The sequence below is a fragment of the Pelobates fuscus genome, chromosome 4, assembly GCF_036172605.1.
Source record: "Pelobates fuscus isolate aPelFus1 chromosome 4, aPelFus1.pri, whole genome shotgun sequence".
Classification (NCBI taxonomy): domain Eukaryota; kingdom Metazoa; phylum Chordata; class Amphibia; order Anura; family Pelobatidae; genus Pelobates; species Pelobates fuscus.
In genome coordinates, this window is record NC_086320.1 from 111,346,259 (window position 1) to 111,364,110 (window position 17,852).

A 17,852-nucleotide genomic window follows, 5' to 3' on the forward strand; every position below is an offset into this window, starting at 1 on the left:
AACTGCGGTCCCTGGCGCCTCTATCGTACCAGGTGCGCTGACGCGTCTGAGCTGCCTGTAGGTTTTCCTTTACCGTCTTTGTGAGTGCTTCCAGGCGATCTCGGAGGGCCAACACATATGGTATAATAGGGGTGCCGTCAGCGCTACGGTCTCCCTCCCAGTGTTCTCTAATCAAGTCCAGGGGCCCCCTTACTCTCCTCCCGAATAGCAGTTCAAAGGGGGAAAATCCCGTAGATTCCTGCGGCACCTCCCTGTAAGCAAACAGTAAGTGCGGCAGGAATTTTTCCCAGTCTCGGTGAGTCTCTGCGAAGGTTCGGAGCATCTGTTTTAAGGTGCCATTGAACCGTTCGCAGAGCCCATTAGTCTGGGGGTGGTACGGAGCACTAATTATGGGCTTAATTTTACAGAACTTCCAGAGCTGTTGGGTGACCTCTGCCGTGAACTGAGTGCCCTGATCCGAGATGATCTCCCTGGGTAACCTCATCCGGGAGAAAATCTGCATCAGCGCCTCAGCCACGGTCTCAGCATGTATATTAGTTAAGGCTACCGCCTCGGGGTAGCGAGTGGCGTAGTCCACTACGGTCAAAATGTACCGTTTGCCTGATGGGCTAGGCTTCCGGAAGGGGCCTACAATGTCTACTGCAACCCTATGAAAGGGTTCCTCAATTATGGGTAGGGGGTTCAGCTTCGCCTTACGCTTATCCCCCCTCTTTCCTACCCTCTGGCACGTATCGCAGGTATTACAATACCTGCGCACCTCCTGGCTAATCCCTGGCCAGAAGAAACTTTGGGTCAGCCGATATCTGGTACGGCTGACCCCCAAATGTCCGGATAGCGGAATATCGTGCGCTATCCGGAGTAATTCGGTTCGGTACCTCTGAGGTACCACCAGCTGTCTTGCAGTAATGGGGTCTGACCCAGCTATCTCTTTACTCGTTTCCCGGTATAATAACTGCCTGTCCCATACAAATCTTTCCCCCTCCGCCCCCGGTTGGATAGAGGTGACCTTGTCTCGGTATACTTGTAAGGTAGGGTCAGTGATCACCTCGGCTACAAACTCGTCAGGAGGGGCCCAAGGGATACAGTCTAGGGAAGGGGAGGAATCTCTTACCTGGACCTCCGGCAGTGCGTTGTTGTGTTGGGTGCGGGCCTGTTGCCTGGTGACTACTGGGTGTGCTTCCTCAGTAGTTTGTGGTTCAAATGCGGAGGTGAGTTTGCCCAGATCATTCCCTAGGACCACCTCAGCAGGTAATTGCGGCATTAGTCCCACTTCCACATTCCCAAACCCCGCACCCCAATGCAAGTGTACCCTGGCTGTGTCTAGCCGATACACGGCTCCCCCTGCAACCCTGACAGCCACAGTCTTATTCAGTTTGGCTTTGTCCGAAACCAAATGACTTTGCACCAGGGTGATGGTGGCTCCCGAGTCTCTGAGCCCCTGCATAGGCTTCCCTTCCAGATACACGGTCTGCCTATGGTGCTGTCGATTATCCGCCTGTGCTTGTAAGGGGTTGGCCTCATGCAGCACTTCCCACTGTTCCACAGTCGTGACTGGAACGGCAGAGCTGTAGGGAAGTGGTACCTCGTCCTGGTAGTGATGCGCTGCTGCTCTCGGTGGTGGTGGTGGAGGCCCTGGTCGGATCCAGGTGGTGCGGTCTCTAGACTGCGGACAATCTCGTTGGAAATGTCCCCATTTCTGGCATCGGTGGCATTGCACAGAAGCAGGTGTGCGGTATCTCTGCTGCGCTGCTGCTGGTGCTGGTGGAGGGAGTTGTCTTGGTGGGGGTTGAGGGTTAGGAGAGAAGGAATTCCCCCCTAGTGGCCGCATGGCAGGTTTGGTACTCACTGCCTTGGTTTGTCTGCAAGCGTCCATAAAATCATCTGCCTTTTTGGCAGCCTCGGTGAGGGTGGTGGGGTTACGATCCCTCACCCATTCCTGTAGTTCTGAGGATATCCCCTCATAAAACTGCTCCAACAGCAGCATTTGTAACAAGTCCTCCATGGACCGCGCTTTACTCGACTGCATCCACCCAAGAGCTGCCCTTTCTAGTCGGCAAGCCCACTCTGCGTGCGAATCTTTGTCCGCCTTTTTCAATTCCCTGAAGCGCCTCCGGTATGCCTCTGGTGTTATTGCATACCGGGCCAGGATAATCTCTTTTACCCGGCTATAGTTCCTAATTTCAATATCAGGCACAGTGCGGTAAGCTTCAGCTGCCCTTCCTGACAGCCGTCCTGCTAATATGGGTACCCACTCTTCCCTTGGTATGTTATGCAGCGTACACAGTCTCTCAAAGTCTTGGAGGAAGGCATCTATATCCTCCTCTGCTTCCACATACGTTTTAAAAGCTTGATAGGGAATTTTAGGCTTACCCTCTTGTGTCACAGCTCCTGCTGCACTTCTTTCCGGTGTTTGTGGTCTCCTGTTTCTCATCACAAACTCCTGCACCTCTGTCATTGTTTTAGAGATGATCTCTGTTGGTGGGTTTTCCCCATAAAAGGCCAGTCTGAATTGTAAATGCCTTTGGAACTCCTCCTGTTCTGTTTCAGGTCTTTGTTCCGTGGCCTGGACCTCTTCTGCTCTGTACTCTGCCATTACTTCGGTGATAAGTGTTGCTTTGGATTTGCTGCTGGCAGAAACACCTTTCGCTTCCAGAAGGTCTTTCAATGTGGTTCTCTTTAGCGTAGAAAGGTCAATCTCCATTAATCCTTGTTCCTCTGTGAGTCTGGATCCCAGCGCTGCCAACCAATGTAGCGGAGAGCTGATTTCTCGCAGCTATTCTCCACTTTAGATCCAAGGAAGGCTCAGGAACAAGTCAATAGTAAATCCACAAGCAGAGTTTCCAGCAGGTAAAAAGGTACAGCAATATCCCCACAGCACTCCCAATAACTGGACGACACACAGTTTTAGGAGTAGAACTGACAATCGTTTATTCCAAGGTTTCTTATAAAGCCTGCTCCCATGCAAGGGAGGGAACTACAGTAATTATGACAGTAACCAATGCAGTGCTTGTTACCTCCCACACATCTCCTCCCCTCAGAGTGAGTCATAATCCCCTTAACTTGTACAGTACTTTACCCCAAACTTGGATGTACCCCTAAACCATCACATATCCTTAATATTAGGGTACCGCTAGGTAGCCCTGATCTGGGTGAATATAATATCCAAAATTCACCCAGATCGGACCAGTGGTTCGGCAGTTACAGGAAGGTGAAGTTTGACCGACCGCACACGAGTTGGTATCCGAAAAGGGTTCCATGAGAATGGGCCCTGCGGTCGGTCTCCGTTCGGCAGTTAAAACAGACACTTATAATTGCCATCCATACTTTAATTCACCTAGATAGTGATTCCCTCATTCGGTACTTTGTAACTACCGAATGGGGATTCGTTGGGTCTCTCCGTTCGGCAGTTACGGAGCTCTGGAGGTCTCAGCGGTGTTTGGTTGTTTGAGTGTCCGATTTGAGTTCCAGACACTCGACGACAAAACACCGCTGAGATTTTCATGCGTAAGATGGCCGCCGCCACGTGTACGCATGCCGAATGGCGGCCACCCAGACATAATGTTAATGAGCCGGTTAACTTGCGGTTTGGAAAGAATGTGAACCTTAATTGCTGGCACACTTCTCTCCGGGGTGGTCTCTCCGTTCGGTAGTTTCCATAAGTATATAGTACGGATGGAAACTACCGAATAACATACAATTCACATATTAAATAGACGAATAGCAATTTCAACATAGGTAAAAATATAACGAATAGTCACACAGGCATTTTGTAGGACAGGCTTACTGCGTTCCGCTACATGTTGTTAGTTAATAGTCACGTTTGTGAAGCGATAGACATATAGATTAATGTATATGATAAACAATTAAACCAGCGTATATCTGGCCACAGGGGTTATACCTTATGGTCTATGCAAGGCAGGTGGGGGGTAAGTGCAGGGGAGCATTGACTAAATGCAGGCTGATCTTGCCACAGCAATACGCGAGATTTGCAACGTTATAAATTGCTAGATCGGGAGGAATGTATAAATAGGTGACAGATTGCATTCAGTACAATAGTAAAACTAAACTGGTTAAGGTACATCACTCGAAGCAATAATGAGATTACTGCAAAATAAATGGCTATTCAAAGCGTAGTACTACTTAGTGCCCCAAGATAGTGTTCGGTAGTTCAGTGAGAGCCTTTTTTCCCCTCTACTTGCTGTGTACGATGGCAGTAAGGGGGGGGGGGTGCTAGATGCGCCCGAGAATGCAGTCCCATACTGTGTCTAGCCGATGCCCCGGCGGGTTTCTACATAGTCCAGCTGTAGGGGTTTTCGTGGCGTCTTGTCGCCCCCTAGTTTGTTGATGCTGCTTCGGGGGTTAACTCCGACGGTGTGTCGTGGATTCAACTGCTGTACAGCCGCTTGGGTCGTCTTGGCTCGTGCGTGGGATCGGTGTAAGCTGTTCTGTATGCTGAGAGGTGGATCATGTGAGTCTCCTGTTTGCATCAGTTGATTCGTAGGTCCGGTTGGTTTCAATTGCAGGTAGGAGACTGCATCCGATAGGCCTCCCGCCGTTTTCCGCTTCTGGGCCCGCTTTTATCTGCCTAGTCGGGCGGCCATTTTGGAGCCTCGTGGTGTTTGTCTGTAGTAGCTCCGTCGTGCTGCGGGCCGTATCCACGAGGTCACCATTCTCTCTGCTTGCCGATATGTAGCACCCCTCTTCTGCAGGGCATGCCTGAAGCTTGCACAGAGGTAATCAAAGGTCTCCAGAGGTGATATGGGTGGCTGGGTGTGTGTTCCATGTTTGCGCCGAGCCGCCATTATGGGTTCATTCTGTGGGGTAGCTTCCCCGGTTAGGCTCGTGTCTGGGTCGCCTGCCTGCTTCCAGTGTGGACCGGGATTTCCCCCGCCGGTCCAAAGGGGGGGGGGGGTAGTCTGCAGAGACGTCGCTTAGTGGCTTTGGTGCCGGAGAGAGCGGCCTCCTCTCCCCGGTTTCAGCCTCAGTAGGCCGCATTTGTTTCTCCGCATTACCGGCCTTTACGGGTCCCGGAGTGGTCTCGCTGGGTTCTGGAGGGCACCCCCGATGTGGATGGCGCACCCCCGAGTGGTTTTGAGTGAAGTGGTCGCCGTTTTGGCCCCGGATCGTGCCCGCTCGGCCGGAGCCCATGTCAGTTGCGACTGTCCGGCTCGGCGGTCAAGCTCCGCCCCCCTGCAATGATTTTTGACTCTGTTAACCATGCCAGCTACTTCTAGGCTCCATATTACCACTGACGGTTATAATGCCTGCTGCAAATGTAATAAGGTGTCTATCAGTGCCCTTCTGCTTTAACACAGTCTACACTGTGTGCTGAGGGCTAATAGTGAGTCTATCAGCATTGCTATGCTTTACCATGTGCAGCAATGTTTAATAGAAAGCTTAAGTTCTCATAGCAGGTGCACTATTAAACACGAAATAATGTAAGGGAGAGCCAAGAGAGGGCTTGGAAGATAGATATAAAAATAGCTAAAGCACTTTACAGAGATATGTACTGTGTACATCTATGTAATCTACCACAGTGATACTGGCTGTGTGGAATGGTTATGAGCATCTACTTATTGTGCCCAGATCTGTGTGTTATTTCTCTGAAAGTTAATCCCCAACGTTACCAAATTATTATTAGTGTTTTTAGTTAAAGTATATATGCTATACTAAGGTTGGGTTGGTGCTAAATATAAAAGATAACCATAATTTAAAATATTGATAGTGGTAGAGTATTAATTATAACCGGGTCTGGTGTAGGAGGGTAAAGTTAGTAAATCCGGAAGTTGCAAATCCTTTCATACTCACTCTCTTCCCACTGTCGCAGTTTGACAGTGACTAGTCCTGCTAGCATATCCCCCTTGGTTAGTCCAGTCTCAAAGTGGGGTAATGTGATATATCAATAGTCATATGGTGTGGTTAAGACCTATGCTTTTTATAAGAACATACCTTGACAAACAGGATAGACATCTGATTCTGATGAACATCTGTCACATCTTCGTCCTACCACTCCTGGATGACAGTCACATTGCCCTGTCACTGGATCACAGATGCTCTTATAGGAGCCTTGCTGAGAACACTGACAAGCTAAATAAAAACAACAGTAATACATTATTCTGTACCTTTACTGGTGTCCATGTAATGCACAGCAGACATGGAGAAAATCAGTGTAACTGTTCATTTAAAGGGTATATTTGTTTGTAGCTCAAATAGAAACTCACTAACGTGAGGATAATTAAATGTCTTCAACAAAAGGAGTTTGTTCGCAGGCTGAATTGATCCATACATAATATTTAAAACAGATTTTCTGTTATGAGCAAAAAAAAAAAAAAAAAGTAAAAGTCTCAGCCAACCCTATGTGAAAGCATTTTAATTAGCTCACATAATCACTTCTGATGATTTCATGCAAGCAGGCAGATCAGGGGCAGAGACAACAGCTGCAGACTTGAATACAAGTAAGATGTTACTATATTTAGGGAGGAAAGGGCAGGCTAGGTGGTGGTTTTAACACTGCAGATATATATACATGTTTGTGTTCCTGACCTTATAGTGTTCCTTTAATGTAGACCAAGTGAGAACAATAACATTTTGGTGAACAGCACTCATAGAACTACCAGGTAGCTGGTAGCTTAAAAGAAGGCCGTACATTTAGCAGACGTTCACAAAACATATATTCCTTAAACATATAGTGGGCTCCTTACAACACACTTAATTTCAGTGTTGCTAGACTTTACGGCTTATTGAGGAAATGTTTAAATGTTGGTAAACTCAATATAATGCAGATATCTCGACAATGAAAATAATACACTAGCAAGTTCAAACGGAGACTTGGATAGTGAAAATTTATACAGGAAATACTTCAAATCTAGTAAAAATAGGTTGCATACCTCCCACACATACTTAAATATTTTATATGGGAGAGAGATCACAAGTAAGTTCCTATTAAGAGTTATGATTGTTTCACAGGCTCCGCACCAAAGGGTAGGACCCACCCAGACCTGCCCCAAAGGGGATGGCACACCCAGACCAGGGGAGTGGGACAATACCCAAAAATCAGTACTGTATCTCCAAAACCTATAAGGCTAGTAAAGTATTATGGTATTTGTAGTTCTATGGCCGGGTATTATTTAATATATTATATAATATATAATCTTGGCATTGTTATTATTTAAGTTTAACTTCCTTTAGGTTATTTCATTCAACACATCAAGCTATCAATAAAGTCAAGTTTTTCATATTTGTAATATGGTGGGCTTTGGTGAATTACATGATTATTTACTAAAGAGAGATGGTCAAAGTTACTGAAATGGAAACGTTTTTCAGATCAGCTATGCTTTCAGTTCAGCTACCTTGGCCTTAAATTCAAAACTCACTTTTAATTCCCAACAAATCTCACTTTAGTAAATAACTCTGTTCATGAATGTGGGGTTACTGTAGCAATTACACAGAGTCAGTTGTATAAATGTAATCTAAAACACTGAAACTGAGTGTACATGGGAGTATGTGCTATACATGCAGCATCATGCAACATTTCTAAATTATAAAAAAACAGAATTGGGTGCAACTCAAGAGAACTAAGACATGTTCCTATTGAGTCTTTAACAGTACACAGGGCACAATGTTCAATATGTGAAACACTTACGCATGCAGCTGGGGTAGCTATAGTAACCAGGTCCACACTGATCACATGTTAATCCGGCAAAGTTTGGACGGCATTGGCATTCTCCTCTAGCACCACATTCAGGGTCGGCAGCACCATACATATCACAGCTGCATTCTGTAAGAAGTAGAAACATACACAGGTAATATACCTCTCAATTCATTCCGGAGTTCTTAAAAACCTTTGCAAGCACACCTCTCTTCAGAATTTACTTTATAGAGCAGGGGTAGGCAACCTACGGCACTCCAGAGGTTGTGGACTGGACTACATCTACCATAATGCTCTTACAACCATAATGCTGGCAAATCATCCACAATATCTAAAGTATTATAGAGCATCATCCCCATGTGCCTGAAATCATCTTTGATTATCTCTTGATAATCTCCCTAAAGTCTTAAAGAGACACTATAGTGACCTGAACCCCTACAGTTTAATGTAGTGGTTCTGGTTTCTATAGCCTGTCCCTGCAAGCTGAGCAATGTAAATGCTGCATTTTCAGAGAAAAGGTAGTGTACACATTGCTGCCTAGTGACACCTTTAGTGGCAGCCACTCAAACGGCCACTAGAGGTGCTTCCTAGTCCAACGTTTCCATGAGATGCTGATTGGTGCAGCCCTTTGCCGAGCATGTGCAATAGCCTTCCAATGCTTTCCTATTGGAAAGCATTGGATTGGCTGAGATAGTCAAGACTAATGATCTCAGCCATGGAGGGAGAATAACCAGCACGGTGACGGAGAATATGTACTTTTTTTTTTTTTGTATTCTTTATTTTGTTGTGCATGGCTTTTTCAAACAAGTATGTGCTGCCATTTCAGTGGTAACAGGCTTAGATATGATATGTTTAGAAAGACAATTACATGGCATAGAGGTAAGAAGCACATTTTCCAATAAGGAATAACAGGAAAATTTAACAGTTAGGTTAGTCACAGTGGAGTTGGTCTAGCTGTGTGTGGTGTTCGGCTATGTAGTCTGTGTGATACGTTGCAGTTTACTGTGGGACTAGCTGGGTGTGGTGGGATGTACATGCTGGGTAGGCGTGGTAGTTTAAAGGCCCTACAATGGCTTGTGTTAGTGCTGTGTCTGGGTGGTCGTATGCTCTCAGGAGGGGCATCGTGGGTGTTTTTTAGGCTTCCATGCTCATATCTATCCTGCTGTGAGTGTAGTAAGCCGGGTGCGTGGGCATTGTGAAAGTTTCTGGTGTAGCTGGGCCTTGGGCTGTGCTGGGGGTGTCTTGCTCTGCCCCTGCATTGAGGTAAGGGACCCCTAACCGTGGGGGTGGCAGGGGGGCGGGAGATGTATGATTATGTGGACTATGTGTCCGTTCAGGCGTCTTCTGTGGTGTCTAGAGAATATGTACTTTTAAATTCTTATTTCGCCACTCGGAGGGGGGCTGGGGATCCTAATAGGTAGTTTAAAACTATTGTGGTAGGAATACATGTTTGCATTCCTAACGCTATAGTGTTCCTTGAAAGGAACACTATAGCGATAGAAATACAAATATGTATTCCTAACGCTATAGAGCCCTAGTCACCGTTTAGGTGACAAGGGCCCCGTTCCGCGGCGAATACATGGTTAATTAACCATTGATTTGCTTATCTTAATCCAGCGCCGGGCTCCCTCGGCACTGATGAACTCTCCTCCTCCATCGACGTCAGCTTCCGAGTGGAGCCGAATGCACATGCGCGGCCAGAGGTGCACACGCATTTAAACCTGACCATAGGAAAGCATTACTTAATGCTTTCCTAGGATCTTTTTTGACACTGGACTCCGTGAGGACGTCCAGCGTCAAATAAGTGCGATTTACTCCATGTAAATCGCGGAAGCGGCCTCTAATGGCTGTCAGGGAGACAGCCACTAGGGCCAGATTAACCCTGTAGTGTAAACATAGCCATTTCTCTGAAACTGCTATGTTTTCAGCTGCAGGGTTAAAACTAGGGGGACCTGGCACTCAGACCACTTCATTGAGCTGAGGTGGTCTGGTTGCCTATAGTGGTCCTTTAATTGTCTGTAACATACAGTATACAGTGATTACACTAAGTTATATTTTATATCAAGTGCCATTATCTGTTCTTCATTTTACACTTACAGCCTATTTTTGTATAAAATTTGTATAACAATGCGAGATTTCGCATTATGACAATGTGTCTCAATATACATTTCATATACCTACTGCATCCTTTCAGACTGTGAAGTGCTGAATAATATGATAAAACTGTAAATGTAAATGAAATGTCAATAATAACAATAATAGGGGACCAAAGATTCAAAGATACATAGGTGGCCTTCTACAATCATTTCTACCACCTTTAATTACTTCTATATATAATTTTGTAAAAACTTTTTTAATGATGATTAGGTTGGATTTAGTGTATTTATCGTCCAGTTATTATATATGTAAAACACTATGCGCTCTTGATAGTATGATATGATTTTTGACATGATAGTGTCTTTTGGTGAATGTTAATTTGAACATTGTTATTTCAGTTTCATAATATGACACAGATCTGTGTTCTTGCGATCCGTTCAAACAATGAATTGTGCAGAAATGTAGACAAATATTTTTTTACCTCTACACCTCGGAAATGAGTGGTAACCAGACTTGCACTGGTCACAGTGTTCTCCTTCTGCCCAAAACTGGCACAGACATCTGCCAACAGGATCACATACTGCAGGGAGCACACCCTCCGGATTACACTCACACTCTGTACAATCAAAGGAAATGCCAGTGATTTGTCACATTGTGAAAAAAAAAAAAAAGCTGTCCAGGAAAACTGTTATTACATGCAACAAATGCATTATAGGTTTACTATAATAGTGACTACTGAAGAATAATGCTTAACGCGCAAACAAGAGATTGGTAAACACATACAAGTAAATGAAAATATAGTAATCCTACCTGGGAATAGCATATAGCAGTGTATGATATATATGATGCATGGAAATATTACATTTTGCATATACACTGATCAGCCACAACCATACAAGCACCTGCCTAATAGCGTGTAAATCCCCCTCATGCTGCCAAAATAGCTCTGCTGCGTCGAGGCCTGGACTCCACAGGATCTCTGTATATATCCTGTGGTATCTGGCACCTAGACATTAGCAGTAGATCCTTTAAGTCCTGCAAGTAGCAAGATGGGGCCTTCATGGACCAGATTTGTTGTTCCAGCATGTCTGACAGATGCTCAATCGGGTTGAGATACGGGGAATTTGGAGGCCAAGTCATATTCCTCAAATTATTCCTGAACATTTTTTGCAGTGGTCACTGCCATCAGGGAACAGCATTGCCATGAAAGGATGTACGTGGTCTGCAACAATCTCTAGGTAGGGGGCACGTGTCAAAGTAACATCAATATGAAAGCCAGGACCCAAGGCTTTCCAGCAGAACATTGCCCAGAACACAATACTGCCTCTACCAGCCTGCCTTCTTCCCATAGTGCATCCTGCTGCTGTCGCCCTAGGTAAACAATGCACACGCTCCCAGCCATCCACCTGATCTAAAAGGAAATGTGATTATTTTGACCAGGCAACCTTCTTTCATTGCTCCATGGTCCAGTTCTGATGCTCATATACCCATTGAAGGTGCTTTTGGCGATAGACAAGCGTCATTATGGGTACTTTGACTGGTGTGCAGCTATTCATACCCATATGCAGCAAACTGTAATGCACTTTGTTTTCTCTCACCTTTCTACCATGGCCAACATTCGTTTTTCATTAATTTGAGCTACAGCACTTTTTCTGTGTGACCAGTCCAAACTGGCTAGCTTCTGCTCCCCGCCTGCACCCATGGGAGCCTTGGGCACCCATGACCCTGACGCTGGTTCACTGGTAGTCCTTCCTTGCACCAGTTTTGGTAGGTACTAACCACTGCATACCGGGAACAACCCACACAACTTTTGGAGAGGCTCTGACCCAGTCATCTAGCCATCAGTATTTGGCCCTAGTCAAAGTACCTCAGATGTTTTTGCTTGTCTATTTCTCCTACTTTCAATACATGAAACTCAAGAACTGACTGTTCACTTGCTGTCTAATATATCCCACCCATTGGCAGGTGCCATTGTAACGACATCAACAATATTATTTACTTCACCTGTCAGTGGCTTTGATGCTGTGACTGACCAGTGTATCTCACCACATAAACTCCTTATGAGAAGTGACCCATCCCTTACTAAGGTGAGGATATTTTGTGTATTGTTTCTCTTATCTCTCCTTTTATGCTTGAATGGTCAAAATGTTAGCATTTTTTTCTAAATTAAATTCTTATTGAAAACAAGGTACAATTGAAATAAAGATATAGAAATAAAAAATGTGACTTATCCAAAATTTAAAAATACCACAATCAGTTATGGCTCAAGTGACAAATACAAAATTTGGTACATATACATGTAGTATTAGACATGACAAAAACAGGCACTAAATGGGAAATCGATATGCCATTTGTAAAATATACACACTGGTCACTTTGATAGACAAAACGTTGCTCTGGAGTTTTAATAAGCCTCTCTCAGCACTGTCCCAAAATTGCTAGAGGAGGTATATACATAAGGTACAAAAATATTGGTACTTGCCTGTAATTTATCAAACAAAATGTTCGATGAAGAAAGCCCAACAACAAAAACACCTACAGGGTTCTAATATTTACTAATGTGAGAATTCAAAGTGAATTTCAATTTTAAGGCCAGAGGAGCTGAACTATAAGAGAATTTCTCCAGTTCGCATATTTTGTCATTAGATTTTGAATTCTCTCCGAATTTACTGTGAATTCTCACGTTATTGAATAAACCTGTCAATCATATTCCATGGATAAAGCATATTTTCTCCGGAACTAATGGAGAATAAGATTTTCTGACTGTCAGGGTTTCATTACTTCTACAAGTCTAACTCCCCACAATATATGTCTGGTGAATGTTGCCCTTAGGGAATACTCTGGTCTAGATGTCATTTTAACAAGACAAAATTTTTATTAGAAGTTTGGATTTCAAGCAATTGAAATTACTGGAGATACTTTTCAGACGTGTTATTTTTTCATGGACATTCCAGGATGCATGTTTCTTTTCAGAGTACTGCACATTTACCCTAATCCGAACAGACATGGAAGGGGAATTAAAGTCACATCCATTAATGCAGCTAATTTTATGAAATAATAATCACATACTTTGCATTGTCATGTACCGCCTTAATATATAATAAAATAGTTTTTTTTTTTTAAAAACAAAAGAAATAATAATCGCAGTAAAAAAAAATGTGCACCTAAAAATAGATGAGATTGCTAGCTAAACTTCACAAAAGAGAATTAATAATTAAAATGGGTTTAGAATTTCAATACTTTGTTTTGCTCATTCCATAAATCGCCCTATAAGAGGTCAGGATTATATCAAACTTGGTGATTTCAGTTGTTGTATTATAAATGATAGATGTAAAAAGATAAAGGGGTTCAATTTCCGTAGCTGTATTTCAATTGGTTGGTTTGCAGGTTGATTCTTATGCCATTTTATCTACTTTTTATTTCAACAATGACCACAAGTGTGCTTTTTACTAAACTGGGTATTGACGTCAATTTACCAGAAACTTGCAAGTTTAAAGCCAAAATAGATGACTTGGAAAAATTCTCTATTTTTACAAGTTTTTTTTATGGCCATACATTTTTAATTTTAATTGAATTCAAACTTTGGTCATGATCATCTTTTTGTTTTTGTATGTATATTTTAGTTTTTGTATTTGTATTGTTTTTTTTATTTTTGTTTCTGGTTTCAGATGCTTGCCAGCTTGTCCCAAAACTGTTCTATAATGCTCCCATTCTGGAGACACAAAAGGAAAGTTCCCAATAAGGTTACTATATGTCTACAATGAACTCAGGGCTTCAGAAGCACTTAGTACATGAGAAATTCTTAGGGGGCTGCTCAAGCTGCCATTTCCTCTTTTTTGGAAAAGAGCCTCCAAACACCCTACTGCCATTCCCCTCCTTATAGTATACTCACCCTCATGTTGAAATGCATTATACAGACAAATGTATAAAACCCTTAGTCCTGCCAGTCAGAGATGGTAACACTAACTTTTTAACAGATAATACACTTCTTTGTAACTTATGCAGAACATTTGTGTCTACTGCTGAAACTGTAGACTATGTCGAGTATATTGGAAATTACATTACATCACACCTCATCATCAAAAATTTCACATGATTAACATTCATAAATAGGACTGAGTACTTTAGGCAATGCTCACTAAGTCACATTCCCATACTTACTTTGACAAAATGGATAAAGGAAATAACCCACGTCACAGCGATCGCACTTGGGGCCCTGGTAACCTGTACGACATAGGCAATGTCCTGTTTGTCTGTCACAATTACTGCTAGACACTCCGAGCCCTGCGCACTGACAGTCTGCAACAACAGACAATCACAAACAGGGTTATACAGCTTAATAACACAATAGTAACAATAATACCAATCTGTTTCACATGGATAGGGGACACTAAGCTTTTAACCAGTTTCCAGGTGTTATTGAGATACTGTTGCTATCATTATTCGATTGTCAAAGCTCTGTATTATCAGTCACATTATCCATTAACAGAATCGGGTAATGATAATGTGGTCAAGAAAATCTAATAAAATATGTAATATTTGACTTAGCTTATATAAGACTTTGGGTTACAGTGATAGTTGTTCACGTATTACACAAAGTCTAATAATGTCTTAGAGTAAAGGCTTTGGGTTACAGTATAAGACTTTGGGTTACAGTGATAGTTCATGTATTACACAAAGTCTAATAATCTCTTAGAGTAAAGGCTCAATATTTGTCAATAAGGTCAGTAGAACCCAAAACACAAAATATTTCTTTTTTTCACCCTATATTTGTGACCACTCGTATCAGGTTTTTTGTTGTTGTTTTTTAAGAAGAAATGAATCAATGCCATACTATTCATACAAACCAACTGGGGTTACAGCTTAAATAAAATAAAAAAAAATAAAGTATATACTGCACATAGCATCATACATTTACTTTAAATTGTGCAAGTGACTCTTCATACACTCGTAGAATATAAAATAAATAGTCTCTGAGATGCCTCCCCATCCCCATAATGTTAAGGGGGCTATATATTCCCACTAATTATTTTTAGTAGATTTCTTCAATTCTGAAATGTGTGTTTGCCCAAGTGCAACTTGATTCAAAATGTGCGTTTTATGTTGTTGATGATTCAGACAACTTACCTTTTATGTGTCCAGCTGCAGGTTTATCTGAAGTTGGAGAAGGGGTAGGTAATGGATAGTGGGGAATACCTAAAAAACAAAAGAAATACAAATTTAGTAACGCAATAATTTCCTTATTTTTTTAGTAAGTTTTAGTACTTTAGTATTCTCGTGTTGAATACTTAGTCTGTAAGATGCTCTCAACGCGGGTTTTTTTTATTGCATCTCACTTATAATTTCTTTTACACATTTTATTTTAAATTTAGGTCTTTTTTTTATCTTAAACAGTTTTGTTAGTTTAGATGTTTTTATTTTTGGCCTTTTTAAAAAAAATAAAAATATATTGTAACTGTTTAAAGGCTCCATTTGCTATTTCCCTGGTGTCCTGCTTTCTTGGCACTTACGCCATGGAGATAGATCCCAGTGTGTGAGTTTATCTATGCTCAGATCCCAGTCTGTAACTCAGAATAGTAAATATGAAAGATCTAAACTAACTTCTGATCCTAACTGAATTTAGCTGCGGAGGGGCAATTGACGCCACTTAGTGAGTCACAGTGGTGAATACTACATCATTTGCCGCAGTTTAAAGGTACAGTGCATTTTATTACTATGAAACGCTGAATGCGTTCATACCCACCAACTATTCAAATTCCTAGAAAGTTCCCACCAGCTTATAAAAATGAGACATGGTGATTTTGATCCCAAAGAAGGACTGTCATTCCTGTAGGGATGCCTGGAAGGTATGCATATGTTCATGGAACACACATTATATATCATAGCTTGTTTCAGTATTATTTTGTATCCAGGATTGATGTCATGCATTTAAATCTCTTTTTTGTGCTTTATATTTATTTTTATTTTTTCTGCATGAGCTACATCCCACATCCGTGTATTTACGTAATGTACATTTTTCAAATAGCTATGATGGTGTTCTGTTTTCTATAACAGGTATAGGCAAACTTTGGCACTCCAGATGTGGTGGACTACATCTCCCCTAATGCTTTGCCAGTGGTATGACTGGAATAGCAGTATGGGAGTTGCAGTCCACAACACCTGATGGGCCGAAGTTTGCCTACCCCTATTCTATAATATGTTAACAGTAGAAAATATAACATTAACATGTATTTTTTTTTTTTTAATTCTTTATTTTTGCTGTGCATGAAATAACTTTCACATATCAACAATGCCACAACAGCATTCACAATCAATTTACAAACACTTATTTGTTCATTAACATGTATTTTAATGACTTTTTCTGTTAAGGTTCAGTACAGATCAATAGAGTTTATTTGAATGTTTTCATTCTTTGTGTTTCTATTTGGAGAATATCTTCAACAACTAACTGTTCCAAAACACAAAGCCTGGATTGAGGAACTGCAATACACACAGCCCCTATCGTTCTATTTTTATTGTATGTCTTAATATGTGCCAAAGGCTGAGATCACACAGTGATTCACACAGCTCTCCATTTCAATGTTATGTATTCCCTCCCTCACATCAAACATAGTGTCACCACCATTATCTATATGTACACCGGGTTTTGCTTTTATTCAGGATGTAACCAGACTCCTAGTAAATAAAAACATGTTTTTAGGCAGTATCTACAAAAAAAGTCACCAAAGCTCACATGCATGCATACTATGCAGAGAATAGTATTTCATTTTTTTCGACAAAAATATGAAGCTCGATATTAGATTGTTAGCTTGTTTGGGCAGGGCCCTACCTGTATTTTAATCATGTGTTCATGTATTTCTTGTTTACCATTGTACAACGCTGCGCAATATGTTGGTGCTATATAAATAATTGTAATTGCTATTGCAAGACTTTACTCACAATGACTAAAAGAGGAAATTAGATATTTTTTAATATATGATAATACATTTGTCACTAAAGTCCTAGGAGGGGATAGGGCCAGATTTACAGTAGCACCATCACAGGAAGATATATATTATTTAACAAATATATGTATCATCAAAATATCACCCAGAAAAAAAAGGAAATAAAGAAGGAACTGAAAATGAGAATGAAAAGTTGTTTGTATTGAGACTGATTGGACTGTTCTCTTTGTAACTTTTTTAAAACTGGCAAAAAGGCAATATCTCCATCTGTAACAAATGTGCCAATATTTACAAAATGTTTCATCGGGTAAGGGAACCATGAAAATCTGTTATGATATAACAGTTAATAAAAGCTATAAATCCCTCTTGGATTAAAGGAAAATGTGTCAGGAAGCGTAAGAAACATTCCAGGTGATGACAGGCCGAGTTGGCGTGGGTGCAGCCATTCCTCTCTTCGTCAGAAATAACTCAATCAATGGAAATAAAGTGTGCATAGAGTTTCCAGGCAGGTGAATGCTCATGTAGAATGTCCTACACATTCTTTGATGGGCTTTGTAGAGACTGAAATAACAACTGGGTGGCTTGCAGCAGCCCTCTGCACCTTCTTTCACCCTATCTCCTGGAAGAATCAAAAAGTAGCCCCCTATTACACTCCCAGTAATCTTAACCTTAAAGGGAGCTATTATGCTTGTATTGACAATGTCCAGGCTGAATTCATGCGTCACAATTAAATCGATGGAAGGGGGCAATCCTCTAGGAGCATTGCTATAACCAAAGCTGTTGCAGAGGCAATGTGTATTCTTATCATTATTTATAAACCACCAGTATATGCGGCAGAACTGCACAATCTGTGGACTAAAAGAATTAACAGTTTAAATACCATGCCTTCATGAAAAAGTGAGTTATTGTTATTTGTTTCATGGAATGGAGACTGGGAGACATCAGCTTCCATAATAACGGTAAAGCCCTGGAAAAGTCTTGAAGATGAGGGTCAGAGGTGAGAGTATGAGCAGAAGACTGGTTAAGGTATTTCACAGAGAGAAAGGGAATGAATATAAAATACATATTTACTAGCAAGGATAAGTAGGTAGGGGCAGACATAGTAAGCTCAGGTTGGACCAATTATGACCTTGATTTTGTTGGATAAGTTTACCAAATTATTT

The 17,852-nt window shown here is 41.8% G+C and overlaps 1 protein-coding gene across 1 annotated transcript in view; it reads right to left on the reverse strand.

The window, feature by feature from the left end:
• The window catches only part of LAMA3 (laminin subunit alpha 3), a 272,254-nt gene that overhangs the window by 145,972 nt on the left and 108,430 nt on the right, over positions 1 to 17,852 (reverse strand). The window contains exons 11-15 of the mRNA XM_063451472.1: positions 14,873 to 14,941; positions 13,907 to 14,044; positions 10,227 to 10,361; positions 7,643 to 7,777; positions 5,950 to 6,087 (exon numbers count right to left, since the gene is read on the reverse strand). Of these exons, the coding sequence (XP_063307542.1) occupies positions 5,950 to 6,087; positions 7,643 to 7,777; positions 10,227 to 10,361; positions 13,907 to 14,044; positions 14,873 to 14,941 (615 nt within the window). The remainder of the gene's footprint in view (positions 1 to 5,949; positions 6,088 to 7,642; positions 7,778 to 10,226; positions 10,362 to 13,906; positions 14,045 to 14,872; positions 14,942 to 17,852) is intronic.